Raw genomic sequence first — 19,939 nt, 5'->3', positions numbered from 1 at the left:
GTCTCTTCTCTCTCTCTCTCTCTCTCTCAAAAAGAAATAAACATTAAAAAAAATTTGAAAAGCATCTATGAAATTTCACCTTTGATAATCACCCCAAAATCTCCAAGAACACATGGTTTCTTTGAGAAAGCACTGTAATTCATGTTTAACTGTCTACTCTGTCAGGAATTCTGCCTATGCTTAAACACCTTATTTCACTTAATTCTCAACCTTTTAAGCAGTCTGAAAAGACCAAACAGAGGCTCAGAGAGTTGGAAGGAAGGAGGGAAGGAATGGAAGAAAGGAAAGGAGGAAGGAAGGAAGGAAGGAAGGAAGGAAGGAAGGAAGGAAGGAAGGAAGGAAAGAAAAAAATCCTAAAATCCTACTGAAGATCTGGACTCAAACCAAGTCTTGCCCCATTGCAGCTTGACCAATGAAATGCTGATTAAGAAGGTAAGCTGGCCCTCCTAATTTTTAAGAATAACAGCAGTGCTATCTGTGGGCAAATTATGCAGAAGGGCCATGGGCTTTGCAGTCTTAGAGATTCTGACAGGAAACCAACAACTGGGCATTTATTCGTCATAAAAAAGAAACTTCTAATGTACAGTCCAGACAACGTATTCTTGAACACATTCCAATTTCAACATGCAATTTAATAAGATAAAATGCATTCTATAAAGAAAAGTTTAAAACTTAAAACATTTTGACTAAAGAACAAATCACAGACGTGAGAAGTCAGGACCCGTCTTGTAGTTGTGTGAGGTCAACCTTCCAGATCCCGGAAGTCTCGGCAGCTCTCAGGAGGTGAATGGGTACTTCCATCTCAAAACAGCTCCGTCAGCACTTACGCTAACAATGTACTGATTTCCTGGACTTATCCGGATGCGGGTGATGTTGCCACTGTGCCCCACCCCAACATGAGTCACCTCACCTCCGTTATAATCCCAAACTTTGACCAAATGGTCATTCCCACCTGGAAAAGACAAACAGATCTATGTCCTGCTGCATGAAAACACGGAGAGGGGCACCTGGGGGGCTCAGTTGGTCCGAGTGTCCGACTTCGGCTCGGGTCATGATCTCACGGTTCGTGGGTCTGAGCCCCACAACAGGCTCTGTGCTGACAGCTCAGAGCCTGGAGCCTACTTTGGATTCTGTGTCTCCCTCTCTCTCTCTCTCTGCCCCTCCCTCACTTGCACGTGCTCTCTTTCTCTCTCTCTCTCTCTCTCAAAAATAAAGATTAAAATTAAAAAAAAAAATAGGGAGAAACAGCCCTGATTTCAAGTAACTGCCTAATCTTCAACACATTCCCCATGTTCCAATTTCAAGGAAGAAAAAAAAAATCTATATAGTAACTCTTTTCCTTGATTATGAAAGTCTAGGTCTGTTGTAGTAAATCTGGGGGAAAGAAATACAAAGAGGTGACATTCCCCCCCTTATCCCACCACCCAGAAATAATCACTAACAACAACATCTTTGGTTTGGCTTCTTCCAGGCTTTTCTCTGATAAGTACACAGGTTTACAGATACACCCATGGATGTGGTTGGAATCACACAACGTGTGTTTTTATGTTATTTGTTTTTTTTTAATTTTTTTAAAATTTATTTATTATTTTTGAGACAGAGAGAGACAGAGCATGAACGGGGGAGGGGCAGAGAGAAAGGGAGACACAGAATCGGAAGCAGGCTCCAGGCTCTGAGCCATCAGCCCAGAGCCCGGCGTGGGGCTTGAACTCATGGACCGCGAGGTCGTGTCCTGAGCTGAAGTCGGATGCTTAACCGACTGAGCCACCCAGGCGCCCCTGTTATTTGTTTTTAAAGTGTATTTATTTTGAGAGAGAGAGAGAGAGAGAGAGAGAGAGAGAGAGAGAGAGAGAGAATATCCCAAGCAGAGCCCGTGCGGGGCTTGAACTCAAGAACCGCGAGATTGTGACCTGAGCTTGAAGTCAGATGCTTAACCCCCTGAGCCACCCAGACCCCCCACACCAGGTGTAATTTTATATCACACTCTAAGTAAATGTGTTTGTGACATTTTAATTCATTTTGGAGCGTGCATTTGTTAATGTCCTGAAGAATCAGGGCCTGGCAGGAAATGATCACGGATGGTGTTCCAGTAGGCATGTTGTATGGAGGCTGAATGCCTGCCCCGCCCCCGGAAATGCTGGCTTAAAAGCTTGGCAGTCAGGAGACTTCACTGGGAAATTGCAGTGCAAGGCATGCCGCATAACCCAGACCATTTAAAGTCCCGTTTCTGTCATCAATGCCACCACAAAAAAAGGAAGCCATATAAGGTTTAGCCTTTATGTGTGCCCCAAAGGCCCATGGGCAGACACTTCCTCCCCCTGCAGCGTGACTACTGGATCTTTCTCTTCCAGCCGCGCTGGCTGCCGTGTGCAGGCCTGAATCTAACCACGTTGCCCTGCAGACACTTTTGTCTTCACTCCCCGTTGCCTCCCGCCTGCCAGTTCTGTATTCCCATTTAAATAAGCAGGGCTCGGCTTTCTGCTCCCATCCCGTGACTAACCTGTGACAAAGTGCACTCCTTCCACGGTGATATCCATTCCGTTGATTGACCCGGACAAGGAACCTTCCAACTCTCTGATCACTGACCCATCAAACACTTCCCAGTAAGCAATCTGGAATTCAGAAAAAAAGCAGCATTAGGCAGGACTCAGCTCGGTGGAAGCATCCGTGTGCGTGCTAAGAAAAAGATAAGAAAAAGACGATTCTACTTTATATAGAAGGCGGCAAAAATACACCCTGGGATGATATATCGGCTGAAATTATAAATAGGCTCAAGCAGGGGGTGGAGAAGCCATTTTAATATTTTCAGCGTTGGTTTTTAAATGTGCATTCTATTTAGAGGGATGTGGATCTGCCAGGGGGCCCGGATTGTGACAGAAAGTGCTTTTGGTGAGAGTAAGCACTTGGGGGTCCGAAGCATAAGCTGTAAAAGAAGGAAGAAAACAGCCATCATGTCCACTCCCCCACTTCGGCTCTTAGAGGAGGACCACACGTCAGGCGTGGTGGAAGGCAGGCCCCCTCTCCAGCTGCTTGGGGAATGAGGGGTCCAGAGAGTTCTGCAGGCACCGGTCCCTGTGGCTGACGCCCCCCCCCCCCCCCCCCCGATTTGCAACTTTCTCTTCTGCCTTGAAGCAGTGAAACATCCCACAGGGTGGGGTCCAGAAGCAAACTGGTAATATGGTCCCCTCCTGGGGAGGCGAACTAGGTCAGGGGGGTCGGGGGTGGGGGGCTCAAGGGAGGGAGATTTTTCTCTGAATATATTGCTTTTATAGTCTTTGAACTTTGAAACTTGTAAATGTACAACCGATTCAAAAAGAGAATTTCTTTCCGGGCACCTGGATGGCTCCATCGGTTAAGCATCCGACTCTTGATTTCAGCTCAGGTCATGATCTCATGGTTGGTTGTGAGATCGAGCCCTGCTTTGGGATCCATCCTGGGCATGGAGACTGCTTAAGATTCTCTCTGTCCCTCAGCCTCTGCCCCTCTCCTGCGTGCTCTCTCTCCCTCTCAAAGAAAGAAAGAAGGAAAGAAAGAAAGAAAGAAAGAAAGAAAGAAAGAAAGAAAGAAGGAAAGAAAGAAGGAAGGAAAGGAGGAAGGAAAGAAGGAAGGAAAGAAGGAAGGAAAGAAAGAAAGAAGAAAGAAGGAAGGAAAGAAAGAAGGAAAGAAAGAAGGAAAGAAAGAAGGAAGGAAGGAAGGAAAGAAAGAAAGAAAGAAAGAAAGAAAGAAAGAAAGAAAGAAAGAAAGAAAGAAAGAAAGGAAAAATTCTTTCTAAACAAAGCACTTGACCAGGATTTAGGAGTGTGAACCTAGACATGCATTTCACCTCTTTCTCTTGTCTCGTGTTGACAGAAATTTGCTATATTCTAGTCATTACTCCAGGAATCTATATTCCTCTGAATTTAGCTAGAAATTGTGTATGCTATTTTAAAAAGGTTTTTTTTTTTTTTTGGCTAATTTATTAATTTCTATTGATGCTTGATTGCTTTAACAAAAAGTCATTTTCGTAGGAAAAGCATAAAGGGGTGTAGAAACATGCCCAGATCCTCATTTCTCGGGAATCACATCCACGTAGGTAAGTAGCTGGTGTTTGATTATCTGCTCTCTTGGCCAAAGCCAAAGTGGCCCTCTTCCAGGCAGCCTTATGGCACCTCGGGCTTTCTCTCTACCTGGGATGGTCTTCCCTGAGAGCTAAGCATGGTGAGGTCTCAACTCAAATGTCACCTCCTTAAAGGAGGCCTTCGCCGACCATCCTAGCTAAAGCAGCTTCTGTCCACCCAGCTGGGATTCCGTAACCTATTGTTTCCTTTTTATCCCTTTCACCATCTGATGTCATCTTTGTTCACAGATTGCCCACTGTTCATGGACATGTTCGTTTACACGTGTCCTGGCCAATCTATCCCCTCCCGCCCGCCATAGCTGCATAAAGGTGGCTGGCTCCATGATGGCAGGGACCTTGTCATGTCCCCAGCCCTGATGGCGGTTGTACTGACTTGTGATTTATGCTTGGAATATTCTGGTGAAAATTCCCCAATGAGGACAGTAAAGTGTTTCAAGTCTCATAACCTGAACCCTGGAATATGGGAAATATGACAAGAATCTAGAAACTTTCTGAACCATGTATAATAGCATTTATGGTGACGTCATGATTAACTTCCTAATATCCTTCTGCCCCAGTTCCAAGAGGAAGGCTACTTAAATCAGAAGTGAAACACAGGGTTGACGGGGCGGGCAGACATAGCCCAGTTTGGGTGGACAGACACAAAGAAACTAGCAAGGCCAACCTACAGAGACCAGAGGGAGGCAGAGCTCCGGGCCCCCCAAAACATTCTGTCTGCATCAGACAAATCCTGGCCGGCACCGGGTGGCATTTCTTGGATTTTTTATGACACAATGTCTTCAGGACAGTAGTTCCCAATCATCTGGGAACGGGAAAAAGCCCCATTCCTAGATTCTGTCTCTCACGCTGGGGGAGCAGAGAGAGGGAAACACAAAATGTTGTATTTTTCCTACAATATTTATATACTTTTAACTCAACTTTTTCTGTAGCTGGTAAAAAAGATAACTACACAATCTCTTCTTCAGTGATCTCAAAGTCATCTCAAAGTCTGAATCAGGCGAACCCAAATCCAGTAATTGAAGGTGCAGTTAGACAAAGACCTGGCTGATCAGACATGGTGGGGGTGGGGGGTAGATGACACAACAGCCTTTTGCTTGCTCTAAGAGGGAAGGTTCTCCCCAAAAGAGACACCAGTCTCTACCCAAGGACGTGGACTCCCCAGCTAATGACGACGCAGAGGGGATGAGCAACGAGGGGCTCTATTATCATTCAGTTTGAATGTAGCCCAAGGACAACTGGTTTGGGCAATGCCATCCCGGCCTCAGAAATCCCCTAACAATAATTACCAATGCTTACCGAGTAGCTACCATGTGCCAGGCCCCCTGCTATTGGCCTTACATGGCCTTACGTGGCCTTAAAGTCACGCTCACCGCAAGTGTGAACTGAGTGGTGTCATTTCCACACTACAGACAAAGAAGCAAAGGCACCAAGAGCTGATGCGGCATCTCCAAAGTGGCGCCGCTGATCGACAGCAAAACCATGTCTGAACTCGTGGGGCTCGACTCCAGAGCCTGCACCCTCAGCTGCAACACTTCACTGCTTCTCTCACGTGCCAGAAGGACCCCCAACTCTTGTCGGGAGGGCTTACCTTTCTGTCTGTGCCACTGGTGATGATCTGGAACTCTTCGGGGTGGTAACAAACACACTGGAATAAGGTGTTTGCCAGGATCATCTGATTCCTCCGAAGACGCCTGAAAACAATTAGACGCAAAAGCTGTGAAGCTTGACTTTCCCTTCCCTAGAAAATGCATTTACTCTTCAGCCTGGATTTGGCACAAGCTTGGATTGGGTTGGTTTATCTAACCCAGAGATACTTCCTGCTACTCTGCCCGCTCCACTCTGGAGTCCTCCCAATGCACCTACGGGGCCTCAGAAGATACCGGGCGGGCCCTTTTCCGAAGACAAAGCACAGAACTCCGGGGGAAGCCTCAAGTTCCAATGAGAAGAGGCTGAATTCGGAGTCAACCTGCTGTCTTGCACACAAGCCACCATATTCTTGAGGCCGCCATTTTGAAGCCAAGTTTCCCACCACCTGAGTGGCAGCGTGGGGGGCAGCTTTTTCAACACGGATATTCTTGAGCCTTCCCTGTGGGGATTTGGATCTAGCAGGCTGGGAAGAGGCCACAGATGGGCAATTTCCGTCAGCGTGCCAGTTGACTGTCATGTGCGAAACAGTTTGGGAGCCACTGCCTGAGACACCGTGCTGACAAACACGTAAATATTGCTTCTCCTTCCCTGGGAGATGGGTGGTCATCTCCCAGGCTGGGCTCTATTGGCTAAAAAGAAATGCACGCCCTGCATAGTTCCTTCTCACTATGGAACTTTTCAAACGTGGTATCTGGGCTGACTGTTTTTTAGAGATTTTGGCACAAATTAACCAAATAGTCCCGCCATACAACAGGAAGGCTTCAGTAATTTGAGGTGGTCACAAACAATCCATGGAAATATGTTTAGACACATCCTCCCTTCTAGTTCCGTATTTTCCCAGTGGGGAATTCGGGTGTAGGCTAAGAACCCCTGCAAGCGTGGTCCTGGAACCAGGGGCATCCCTGGGGAGCTGGTTAGAAATGCGGGATCTTGGGGCGCCTGGGTGGTTCAGTCGGTTAAATGACCCACTTCAGCTCAGGTCTTGATCTCACGGTTCGTGGGTGTGAGCCCCGCGTTGGGCTCTGTGCTGACAGCTCAGAGCCTGGAGCCTGCTTTGGATTCTGTGTCTCCCTCTCTCTCTGCCCCTCCCCAGCTTGTTCTCTGTCTCTCCCTCTCTCCAAATAAATAAATAAACTAAAAGAAAAATGCAGAATCTGAGGCATCCCCTCGACCTTCTGAATACAAATCTACATTTTCACAAGAGCTCCAGGGGCTTCAAATGCACATCAAAGTGAGGAGACACAGAGGAGACAGAGGTTTTGTTTTTGTTTTTTTTCTTGAAGATTTTTAAAATATTTATTTTGAAAGAGAGAGAGAGAGGGAGACACAGAACCCAAAGCAGACTCCAGGCTCCGAGCCGTCAGCACAGAGCCCGATGTGGGGCTTGAACCCATAAACCATGAGATCATGACCTGAGCTGAAGTCGGACAGCTAACCGACTGAGCCACACAAGCACCCCTGGTTTTTGTTTTTTCATATATGAAACAAAAAGTGTTCTGCCTTTGCCTTAATTCCCACTCTCTTCTCTGCAATCTAGAATGTTCCATATTCTTTTGCAATACATATATCCATATCTCCATTTAGGTCTCTTTTCTCCCACTTCTGGACTTATTCAAGTCTCTCTAATGCAGTCAGATACAGAGGCAAGGCATCTTAGGAGTAGTAGAGGTGTGCTGGGTGAGGGGAGGGTTAGGGGAAGAGGGTCTAATTCTACATAAAAACACAGGGGCGCCTGGGTGGCTCAGTCGGTTAAGCGTCTGACTTTGGCTCAGGTCACGATCTCCCAGTTCATGAGTTTGGGCCCCGCGTTGGGCTCTGTGCTGACAGCTCGGAGCCTGGAGCCTGCTTTGGAGTCTGTGTCTCCCTCTTTCTCCGACCCTCCCCTGTTCACACTCTCAGGAAATGAATAAACATTTTTTTAAAAATCTAAATAAAAACACACAGCCAAATGCTTATAGTTAAAAAAAAAAAAAAAAAATCGCCCTTGAAAATCCTTTGCGTGGCTCCAACAGTAAGAGTTCACGTGCTTTGGTCTAGTTATCTTGGAGTCGGGTGCTCTTACGGGGGCTGTGACAGGCTCCCAGCATCAAGAGGGCCCTGGGAGCGGGGCTGGCTGAGGGGAGGGGCTAGACTCACACCACCCCCCCTCTTCCACCCTTCATGGCAAGCTCATTGTGGGTTCCACTGCACAGAACAAGAGAAACTGCCTGCATCATTACTTCCCTTCTCCCTTTTTGGGGGAGAGGGGATTCTTAGAATTGTATTTGCATACGTTAAATCATGCTTCGCCGTACGTGTCCAGGAAGCTACTTCCCCATGCATGCAGAATCTTCCAACATCCAGCTTGTCCGGGACACTGAACCCTTTCTACCAGCATCTGTAAACCCTCAGCAGGCACAGAGGAAAATGGCTTCAGATGAACATCCCCTTCCTGTTGCCTCAAAGGAGATCTCTACCCTTTGTTCAGATCTTCTCTCAGTGAAATGCTGGAATCACTGGGTTTTGGGTCAGATTGTCCTGTCACAGCTACTTACACAAGGTCCCAAATGATGCAAGTGCCATCCGTGCTGGCTGTGACACACTCCAGGTTGTTGTTCTTCACCCTAATGCAGGACACAGAGGATTTATGCTCCTTCAGGGCCTCCTCCAGCTTCTGGGTCTGGCAGCCTATCTGCCACACCCTCACCTGAAAGCCACAAAGCACAGGCTTTCAACACAAACTTGGGACTTTGGAAGGGATTAAAAACAAACAAACAAGCAAACAAACACTCCGTGAGCTTTTCCACCTCTGCTGTGCTTGACTTGTATTTGTAAATTCCCTGCTCTGATCTCAGTTGAGTGGGGTGGGACTACTGGGAGCAGGAAAATCCTTCCACGGAGCCAGCAGAACGCTACCAATGATCCTACACTTGGATCTACTTTCAAGGCTGAGAAATTTACCAGACACCTGCTGCTACACCAAGTGAAATAATAGGTCTGCTCATTTCTGCCGAGCACCGCTCTCAGACATCTGGTGCCCCCAGGAAATCTCCCGGGGACCCAGAGCCGTATTTAAAATTTTTTTTTAACATTTATTTATTTTTGGGGGGACAGAGAGAGACAGAGCATGAACAGGGGAGGGGCAGAGGGAGAGGGAGACACAGAATCGGAAACAGGCTCCAGGCTCTGAGCCATCAGCCCAGAGCCTGACGCGGGGCTCGAACTCACGGACCACGAGATCGTGACCTGGCTGAAGTCGGACGCTTAACCGACTGAGCCACCCAGGCGCCCCGCCAGAGCCGTATTTAAAGCTCACATCAGGGGCGCCTGGGTGGCGCAGTCGGTTAAGCGCCGACTTCAGCCAGGTCACGATCTCGCGGTCCGTGAGTTTGAGCCCCGCGTCAGGCTCTGGGCTGATGGCTCGGAGCCTGGAGCCTGTTTCAGATTCTGTGTCTCCCTCTCTCTCTGCCCCTCCCCCGTTCATGCTCTGTCTCTCTCTGTCCCAAAAATAAATAAAAACGTTGAAAAAAAAAATTTTAAAAAGCTCACATCAGCTGCTCAGGGTTAATCATTTCAAATCGATGGGTCTCAGCCTCATCGGAGCCAACACCCACTTTCTACGGCAAATATTTTCCGACCCTCCCCTCCCCCCCCCCACACTCTACTATCCTGAAGTGAAATTCATAGGTCATAGGTCCTACACACAAAACTTCAAAACAGTCCGTATGATGGCCTACCTGTAATAAAAAGAATACGTAAGAGGAAAGCTATTGAATGTCCTGTGATAAACATTCTGTCACAACTGTACCAGAAAACACAATAGTGTAGCCGGATGTTTATACTTTCTTACAGTGAGTATGTTGGACTTGTAAAAAAAAAAAAAAAAAAAAAAAGAGAGAGAGAGAGAGCAGAGGTTATCTTGTGTAATATGAGACAACACAAGAATAGTAGGTCCTGGTGAACCCCCGACCAGAAACTAGTGTCAGGGTAAGTCACAACAGACTTATTTGTACCTGAAAGAGGAAAATAACCATAAACAAAGCAAGGGAAACATTCTAAGATACTTCCTTAGTAAGGCAGATGAGGAGGCATGAGGTTATCCCAAATGAACTGTGCCATATTCATTTCTCTGGTGTCCAAATAATTGCCCGTGTCCTGACACAGGATGAGATAACGATTACTGCCAGAGAAAATGAATCTCTAACTTCGTGATCCCACTACGTCGGGAGGCACACATTCGGTCTTTAGCAAGACTAATACTCAAATTTTCCAACTACTATGGTGGGGGCACTGGCCAAACAGCACCCAGGCCTGGAATGTGGGGTGTTCTGAGCATTAGCCCTTTGGTTATGGGATTGCAGGGGGGTTGGGGTATGTTTGGGACAGGGGAGGAGCTAAGTGGTGGGACTGGGGTCTTTGCAACTCAGCCAAGGCCATTTACCAATGAAAATGGAATTATAGGTGCTTGAGAATTTCAGGAACCGCTGAACTCATAGCACTGCACACCCACTGACCAGCAGCCCTGGTCTCCAGCACTTGACAAAGACCTTGGAGACTATGTCTTCTGGAAGGAGGGTCTGTAAGAGCTGAGGAGGGGATGGGAGCAAGGGCTGACATGGTGTTCTGAAAAGATTTCTGAACAGGGCCAAAGGCAATGAATTTGTCATGTGTGATTTCCTCTGGCAGCTCTCCACAGCTCGGGCTCAGGCACCTAGAAGCTGATGGTCTGGCACAAGCCAAGTTTGGGCATCAGCAGGGCAGGTACCCCCAAAGGCCGAGGGATCAAGCAGGATGCTGATAGTGTCAGCAACAGCCTGGCTGAAGAGATGGGGGAAGGGATCAGAGCCCTTGCGGGACTGGTAGGCAGACAGCTGGGGAGGCTCCAGGGCCAGATGCGTCTATGGAGCACCTGCCCCGTGGCTAGCCCACACGGAGATGTGCTCGGAATGTAAAACATGCATCAGATTTCGAAGACTTGGTGCAAAATAGTGTGAAACATCTCATTGATTGGAGTATTGTTATCTTCCCTTTACATGTAAGAAACCAAAGCACAGAGAGGTTCAAGAGCACGCCCCAGGTCACACACCCGGGATGGGGCAGAAGTGAAACACGACTCTCGAACTCAAACGCTCAGCCACAAGTCTGCTTGGCCCAAACTCTGCGAAAGGCCACATCAAGATGCTGTCTCTTTCTTCTCCCTGACAGGTTATTCCTACATTAGCATGAAGAAAGGAAAGGAAATGTCCTATGTTGAGAAAGGAAGGCTTTGGGGGCAGGAGACAAGTTGGGGAGTGGGGAGGGGGCGCACTGAGGTGAACGTGTGGGTGGAAGGTATTTAAGGCTCGTCCAAATGATGGAAGGGAAGGTCAAGTGTACCAACTTTAAAATAACAGTCAAATATCTGGGTAGATGAAAGAAGTGATTCTAAAAATAGCATCTCCTTAAAAGATAAGATGAAGACAATTTATGTAACTATAGTCTTTGAAGGAAAAGAACAAGTATTCCAAAACTCTGGCCAAACACCAACTTGGATTCGTGGCTTCATGCCATACAGAACGCTTCATGTCTGTATCTTAAATGTTCTTTTGTAACTAAATATAGCTCTGTGTGTTTGTATTATTTGAACTTTCGTTCATGATGTATCTGATAGGGTTTCTTCAAAAATCTTAATTTGGTCCTGCCTGACTCCTAGTATAGGTCAAAAAAAAAAAAAAAAAAAATCAAGTCCATGGCCTCTTACAAGGAAGGCTGTTGGTCGGTCTACACCTAGGGCTCCTGTAAGAAGATTCTGCTTTCAAGAACAATACCTCCCCTTCCCCACCGCCGCTGATGACCCTTTTACAGTCACTGGTGGTAGCGATAGCTGTCACTCCGATCCTGTGGGCGTTGTGAATGACATACATCAACCGGCCCGTCTCTGGGGCGAAGGCTCGGATTCTACCGTCGTCCCACGCTGGCGTGGAAGGGGAACAAAAATCAGGCAGCATCAGTATACTCCTACTCTCTGTGAAGACTGTAGCTCTCATAATCACAAAGGAGTCAGGACTGGGGAGCAGTGGTGGTGACGGAGGAAAGAGCCCAGTCTCCCACAACTCCCTGGAATCGTATCCCTCTTTCCCCTGACTCCCCAAACCGGCCACACCTGGCTGGAGGAAATGGCTGGCTTGCCTTAGTTGAATCTGCCTCTAGCTGCACCCCATCCCAGGAGAAAACATTTTTATGGGGGGTGGGGGGGGGGGGAGACAGAGGCCATTTCCCACCTCTCCCAGCTCTCCCGGAGCTGCAGATCTTGTACATTTGATTGGCTAGCTGATACTGCACCTGGGATGGGGAATTTAATATCTCCAAACACATGTTGGCTTCCTACCCTTCCCTCTTTAATCCCGATGCTCCTTCCCCAACTCCTGCCATCTTTCCCATCTCAATAGAAGTTGCCACCATCCATCCAGTTGTTTAAGTCAAGAGTTTCAGTCATCCTTGATTCCTCTCTATTCCATCCACCCAACTCCACCCAACGCAACCCAACATCCATCAGCAAGCTCCACCAACTCTAGAGCTAAAAAACATCCTGAATCTGGCCACTTCTCAACCCTTCCGCTGGGCCCACCCTCATCCAAGCCACCGGCATCTCTCTCCTGGGTTGTTGTAACAGCTTCCTCCTTGGCCTCAGACTCTTGCTCCCTTCAAGGAATGACCTATGCAGGGGCCTGGGTGCACCTCTTAAAATCATGTCGACTCCCTGATCAAGAAAGTTCAAAAGGTTTTCTCACTACACTTCACAATTCAACTCCTTTATCCTCCATGGTAACTACTTTCCACTCCCTACCTAGCTCCCCACCTTCTCCTACCTCTCCCTCAACCGTGACCCCCACCCTACCCACTGAGCTCCAGGCACACTGGCTTCTTTCTGTTCCTCAAATACTCTAAGTGATTTCCCCCCTCAGGGCCTCTGCCCCTGCTGTTCCCTCTGCCTGGAATGCTCTTCCCCCAGGTCTTCATGCGGCTGGCTCCTTCTCATCAGCCTTAGTGTCACCTCTGACAAGAGAGGGGGTGAAGGGAGTGAGTCACGGGGCCCCCCGGTGAAAGAACAACCCAGGCAGATGGAATGTCCAGAGCGAAGGCCCTGTGCACCGTGTGCCTGAGGGATAGTAAAAAAGCAAGCGTGGCCAGAAGGGGTGAATGGTAAGAGACAGAGTCAGTGTTAAAAAGGTGGAGGTGGGGAAGGAGAGAAGGTCACAGAGGGGCCTTGGAGGCATCTGCAGGGATGTAGGAGTGAACCCTAGAAATGGCATGATCGGACTCACATCTTAAAAAGAATTTACTGGCTTCTGTGTTGACTGCAGACTGGGGGAGAGGGGTGGTGGGGAAGAACAGAGGTCGGGAGCCGTGGAAGAAAGCTGCTCGGATAATCTAGGGGATGGTGGTGGCTGAGACAAGGGAGGAGATGAGAAGTAGTCTGAAGTGAAGGCCATTAGAGGGAAATGCTGTAAGCCAGGAGCTCCCGGTGGTGGCTGCTGTGGGAAGACATGCCCGAAGGAGAAGACAATGGAGAGGAAACAGAACCAGGAAAAGAGGGGCTGAGATGGGCTCCTGATATCACCACTACAACAGCTACTCCTAAAGATACTCTTAACTCTTCCCTGATGTGAACACACGAACTTAACGTTTTGACCACTGGGGAAATTTGCTTAGGATGTGAACATAAGATGATACTGAGAAATTATTATTTCATGGCAAAATATTATTTTTAGGGATGTACGCCAAAGTATTTAGAGGTGGAATATCATGGCGTCTGTGCTTTATGTTAAAATGCTTTGGCGTGGAAGGATCAGCTGAGTGAAAAACGAATTCCCTTTGAGGCATAACACAGTTTAAGTCAGGTTTTTAATCCCTCAAATAACCAAAGGGGTTGTTAACATAGGTGCCCGAGACTCGCCGAGGCCTCAGATCCGTTTGGTAACCGAATTGCCAAATCCCCCTACTGGAGAGAAGGCTGCACGCTATATGCAGACATTTTGGGGGAAGAGAGATTGCTCTTTGGTCATTCTGAGCTCAGAAAGCCTCCCGGGGGGAAGGGAACTCTAAGGAGGGGCTGGATTAGAAGCAAGGAGGGGCGAGCTAGACCACGGGGCGCTGCTCCGGGGTATCCACCCGGAGAAACCGGCGTTGAACGAGCAGGCCAACTCCCAAAGCCACAGCCGGCACCCACGCCAAAGCCTGATAAGGACTACATTGCCGGAAATGATGTCAACGGTGCCGGAAGTAATGTCAATGGTGCCGGAAATGACGTCAACGTTACCGGAAATGATGCTCTTGCCGTCTCTCATGAAGTCGATGCCGTGGCAGGTCATGTTGGGCACGGTGATCCGCAGCAGCTCCCGGTTGGATAGCGTGTGCCACACCCTGATGTCTTTCTTGGCACAGGTGGCAAACAGCTCGGCGGTGCCACTGCAAAGGAGCCACGGCGAGAATAAAGAGGTGCAGCCATACGCGACTCATGCTGTTTCTTAGACGCACGTTTGACTCGCCAATGTATTGCACGAGGATATAGGGAAGGACGCCTTTTAGGCTCCACGTATCTCAAAGTCTGATGGCCTTACAGAAACCGCGTGTAAAATGGCATTCAATGCCCACACATCACCTGTGGGCCATCTTTTGTAGCCCTTTCCCCGGGAGGATGGGTTGGGAGGAAGTCGCCCAAAAGGAAAATGTCAATTTCAAAGTCTTTAAATGTCCTGGTGGACAGGAGATCAAATGGGTCTGTGGAATATTGATATTAAGACAAGCTAAACAAAACTTCTCCTGTAAAGTAGATAATCGTTAACAATTTCAAAGACAAAAATGACACGTGTGCTAGATTGCACGCCTGCAGATAACCTAAAGCATTACTTTGCTTGGTTGTGAGAAAACATGGGGCTCTGGACAAGGACGTGAACCCAGAGCGATTGGTTTGTCCGCATTTTTGTTTTTTAAAGGACAACTTGTAAATATAGTGAAAAACGCCATGATGTCAAAAATTACAGGTTATTCCAATTTGGATCAGAAAAAGAATACTGGGGTAAAGCCCACCTGCTTTATAGATATGAATTTATAGCTACAGCCTCTGTGGGGGCTGAGCTAACTTCTAGATACAAGGGCTTCTCAAGAAATCTCTACATTTCATCAAAGGCACATTCAGGAAAAGAGAGTCCCTCTCCCATACACTTTGGAATTAATAAAAAGTGGATCTTTTCTGTATACTTAGCTTTGGGGCTTGGAGAAAAACAATTATGATGTGGGCTAGAAACAATTATAATGTGGGCTAGTTACTTAGAAAGAGAGACTGCTGGAGGGGTGCCTGAGTGGCTCAGTTGGTTAAGCATCTGACTCTTGATTTTGGCTCAGGTCTTGATCCCAGGGTTGTGGGATCAAGCCCCTCATCGAGCCCCGCATTGGGCTCTGCACTGCGTGTGGAGTCTGCTTAACATTCTCTCTCACTCTTCCTCTGCCCCTCTTCCCCTGCTCGCATGTGCTCTCTCTCTCTCAAAACCAAACAAATAAATAATAATAAAATAAACTAGAGAGGCTTTATAGGGGACACTGCCTTCAGTGAACGACCCCCTCCTGTGAGGAAAGTGAGGTTTTAAAGAGGCATATGGACTCCTTGTGAAAATCGAATATCACAGAATGGGCACGCCTAGAGAACGTTCCAAACTCTTCCTACCCTTGATGGACAGTCTACTTTTTCAGGAGTCTAGTCAAGACATTAGCTCTTCAAGGAGCAGACTGTCCCTAGTTTAGGATCTGAAAGGTTAAGTTCCAGAAAGAAACCGATTGGATCGAGATGGCTTATCAGGCCCGTGTGCCTCCCGTCTAAAAGCCCCTAAAATAAAGACACACATAAAGATGATAGAGAGAGGGGTAGAGGTAGAAGATGCAGAAGTAGATATGGGAAAGCAGGAGAGATTACCGTCAAATAGGCCAGAAATATTGAGGACAAAGAGAAATCAGCCAGATAGAATCTGCGAAGAAACAGAACTGGAGAGAAATACAGAATATTAAAATCACGAATAGACGGTACTTCTTGTAATGTTGGGAGCAGTGAAGCCACGCTAACCTTCCCACAGACAACAGTTGTGAACACTGGATTGAATTCATGACAACAGGGACCCCGAATCCCAAAGACAATGAAGACATTTGAAAGTAAACGGAAATCAAGGAGTGTTCGCTCTTGTAAATGGGCAACCGGAAAGGGTTCAGAATCATTACTGTGTTGCTGGCTAATTCGAAGGTTAGCCAGCAGTAGCCACACAGAAAGGTGGCAGAGAAACCGTAGCCTCACCAGCTACAGATATGCAGAGATCAGAGTTAAGGCCTAGAAAATTAAAAGGGGAAATCGTGGCAGCAAGAGACCCACCGGGATAAAACCTAAACTCAGATTATCAACACTGCCCAAATTCCCATCTGATAGCTAAATTCTAGGTGCATGGGAGAACTCCCAAGAGGAAGAAAAAGCAGAGACCAGAAGGAACTCTACTTTTCTTTTCTTTTCTTTTTAATTCTATTGATTTTTTTTTTTTTTTTTTTAAGGATTCTATTTTTGAAGACAGAGCTATATGGGATCAACCTAGGAGGGGTTCCCCCCCCCTTTTTTTTTATTTTTTAAAAAAATTTTTTTTCTTCAATGTTTTTTATTTTTTATTTTTGGGACAGAGAGAGACAGAGCATGAACAGGGGAGGGGCAGAGAGAAAGGGAGACACAGAATCGGAAACAGGCTCCAGGCTCTGAGCCATCAGCCCAGAGCCCGACGCGGGGCTCGAACTCACGGACCGCGAGATCGTGACCTGGCTGAAGTTGGACGCTTAACCGACTGCGCCACCCAGGCACCCCTTTTTTTCCCTTTTTAACTGAATACATTCACCAACTGTGTTCAGCTTGAGTGGCAGAAAGATGGACCTTACAGGCTTAACATATCAGAAGCCAGGGCCTGAGGTCATAAGAACACCTGGAAGCTAGGGGAAAATCCCCAGAAGCAAGGAAACCATGGAGAGGATGAGTTTCATCTCTGCACAAATCCTTGGGAGGATGCTAAATTACACAAGCCCACGGGCTTGCCCAGAACCTGTACAAAAAAGTAGCCGTGGGAAGCCATGAAAATGTCAGCTGCTGCATTCTATGAGAAAGATAAAGTTTGCAGTTTGAGTCCAGGCCAAGAATCCTCAGAGAATACTACAGAATTCAGAGTTACTGCATTATATGTAGATGTAGATATGTATGCAGATATACATGTATATAGATAATATGTCTGTAGATAATACATATATGTCGATAATATGTATTACCTATTATGCTGAGTTTTCAACAAAAAGTAATTAGACATGCAGAAAAATAGGAAAATACGAGTCAAGAAAAAGGCAGTCAAAAGAAACTGACTCCAATAGATCAAGGTATTGGATTAACAGGCAAAGACTAAAGCAACTATTTAAGTTGCATTCAAAGTATTAAAGGAAACTATGATACCAATAAATTAACAGATAGGTAATATCAACAAAGAACTAAAAACTATATTTTATTATGCTTATAAATTATTATAATATATATTTATGACAAAGATTTATGACTCTTTTAAAACAAAAATTATAATTTTGTATCAATGGGTTAATAATATGAATAGGTAGGCATACATGAAAACAAAAGCACCAAGAATAAGAATGGGGGTAAGAGAAGTTGTCGCAAAGTTCCCAGACTGTATTTTACTTGAAGTAATTCAACATTAACTCTAAGCAGACTGTGATATGTTAAAAATGTACATCATCATCCTTAGAGCAGCCATTAAAAAAAATTAATGCAAAGATGTATAGGTAGAAAGCCAATAGAGAAATGAAAATGTAACACTAACAACATTTGATTAAAGCAAAAGGTGGAGGGTGCCTCGGGGAGCTCAGTCGGCTGAGCGCCCGACTTCGACAAAGGTCATGATCTCACAGTTCGTGGGTTTGAGCCCCGCGTTGGGACCTGTGCTGATGGCTCAGAGCCTGGAGCCTGCTTCGGATTCTGTGTCTCCCCATCTCTCGGGCCCTCCCATGCTCACGCTCTGTCTCTCAATAATAAATAAACGTTAACAAAATTTAAAAAAAAAAGCAAAAGGTGGAAGGAAAGAATAGAAGAACAAAGAACAGATGAGACAAAAGAAAAATAACAAAGGAAGATTTAATACTACTAGATCAAAAATTACATTAAGAGTAAAGTGGACTAAGCATTCTAAATAAAATGTAGAGATTTTTAGACTGGATAGAAAAGCAATAACTAATTACATGCCGTTTCAAGAGAAGAGCTTTAAAGATACACTATATTGAAAGTAAAAGTATTTTGTGAAATATATACGAAGAACAACAAAGCTGGGATGAATACATTAATATCTTATTTCAAATCAAAGAGAATTACTGGAAATGAAGAGGGTACACTTAATAATGATTAAAATGTCAATACATTAGATTGTGCATATATATATATATGCTAATGTGCACACACACACATACACACACCCTTCAAAAATACATGAAGCAAAAACTGACAGAAATAAAGGAAGAAATCAATGTTCGTTGCTTGAGGCTTTAACACACTTCTCTCAGTTAAATGATAAAATTATTGACAAAAAAAACTACTAAGGATAAGCTATGTATGACAGTCACATTAAAAGGTTCCATAGAGGGGCGCCTGGGTGGCGCAGTCGGTTAAGCATCCGACTTCAGCCAGGTCACGATCTCGCGGTCCGGGAGTTCGAGCCCCGCGTCGGGCTCTCGGCTGATGGCTCGGAGCCTGGAGCCTGGAGCCTGTTTCCGATTCTGTGTCTCCCTCTCTCTCTGACCCTCCCCCGTTCATGCTCTGTCTCTCTCTGTCCCAAAAATAAATAAACGTTGAAAAAAAAAATTAAAAAAAAAAAAAAAAGGTTCCATAGAGAAAAAAATATGACCTCCAAAATACATAATGAATTGTTCCATTTACACGAAGGTCAAAAGCAGGTAAAATGAATCTATGGGGCTAGAAGCCCAGGTAGTGATTCTCTTTAAGGAAAAGGGTAAGGGTAGTGATTAAAAGGGGTGTTTTGGGTGATGGAAATATTCTATTGTTTGACCAGGTGGTAGTCATATAGGTGTGATATTTCATTGAGGCGGTTACTTATGATTTATATGCTTTCTGTAAGTATATTTCAATACAAAGTTCATGAAAATACTTTTTATACCTAGCCACATTATCACTGAAATCCGAGGGTAAAACAAAAATATATTCAGATTAGTAAGGACCAAATTTTCTATACACAGACTATCTCTGAAAGAATTACCATCCCCCACCCCTTCCCCCATGAACAACATAGAAAAAAATCAAATAGGGAGATGTGTGAAAGAAAAAGAGGGTGATAAAAGCAAAAAACAAAAGTTATAGTTAAAGCTAAAAGTAATTATTTGTAAAAGATAATAACTACATAATCTGAGTCTAATTCTAAACAATGTTATCATCAGAGACGGTGAGAGGGAAATAAAATATGCCGAGACTCTTGCTCCTTTGGAAAATATGATATAAATGTTGGTTAACTCTAGTGTTTGAAAGAAAAATAATTTATATTAGAAATTCAAGGGTAAATCACTAAGTGAATAAAAACAAAGTGAATAGTTTCCAAGTCATGGGGAGCAGGGGAGGGGAAGGGAGGACCGAAAAACATGATGGCCACACAGCAAAAGACAAGAAAAGTAAACAAGAAAAAAAGAAACTTTGTTAAATAGAAAATATCTATAAACTCATTTGACATAAATAAGTACGAACAGATCGAATTCTACAGAAGACCAAGACTTACCTAAAATTAAACAATACCAATAGGTTGAAAAAAAGAGACAGTTTCTTTTGCTACAATGCATGTTTCTGTAATGTGTATTAGCTCATATGCAGTTGGCAAAGAGGCCCGTGATGGCAGAATATTGCAGAAGTTGCTTTGGTTCATAAATATTTTCCCCCAATATATCAATGCTTTGGCGTACAAAGTAATAGCAGCTGAAAACAATGTACATTAACACAGATGAATCAGCAAGGAGAGGAAGCGTGTGTTCCCTTACATGATGCTCATTTACCTCACGTCCTTCCTCTGGGCTCAGTTTTCTCCTCAGCTTGGCGGGGGAAGGGGGAGGGAGCAAAGCAGGAAGAGGGTAGTGACTCTTAACAGG

At 45.7% G+C, this 19,939-nt stretch overlaps 1 protein-coding gene across 2 annotated transcripts in view; it reads right to left on the bottom strand.

Annotated features, from left to right (window-relative positions):
- Positions 1-523: 523 nt before the first annotated feature.
- CFAP52 (cilia and flagella associated protein 52) overlaps positions 524-19,939 on the bottom strand; it is a 44,875-nt gene continuing 25,459 nt past the window's right edge. For both annotated transcript variants that reach the window (XM_086686002.1, XM_086686003.1), the window contains exons 9-14: positions 14,043-14,191; positions 11,551-11,696; positions 8,299-8,450; positions 5,706-5,808; positions 2,501-2,612; positions 524-952 (exon numbers count right to left, since the gene is read on the bottom strand). In XM_086686002.1, the coding sequence (XP_086542128.1) occupies positions 777-952; positions 2,501-2,612; positions 5,706-5,808; positions 8,299-8,450; positions 11,551-11,696; positions 14,043-14,191 (838 nt within the window). In that variant the 3' untranslated portion in view covers positions 524-776. The remainder of the gene's footprint in view (positions 953-2,500; positions 2,613-5,705; positions 5,809-8,298; positions 8,451-11,550; positions 11,697-14,042; positions 14,192-19,939) is intronic.

This window comes from Puma concolor, chromosome E1 (assembly GCF_028749965.1).
Source record: "Puma concolor isolate L17-30 chromosome E1, mPumCon1.1.hap2, whole genome shotgun sequence".
Lineage (NCBI taxonomy): Eukaryota > Metazoa > Chordata > Mammalia > Carnivora > Felidae > Puma > Puma concolor.
This window is presented reverse-complemented; position numbering and strand designations above follow the sequence as displayed.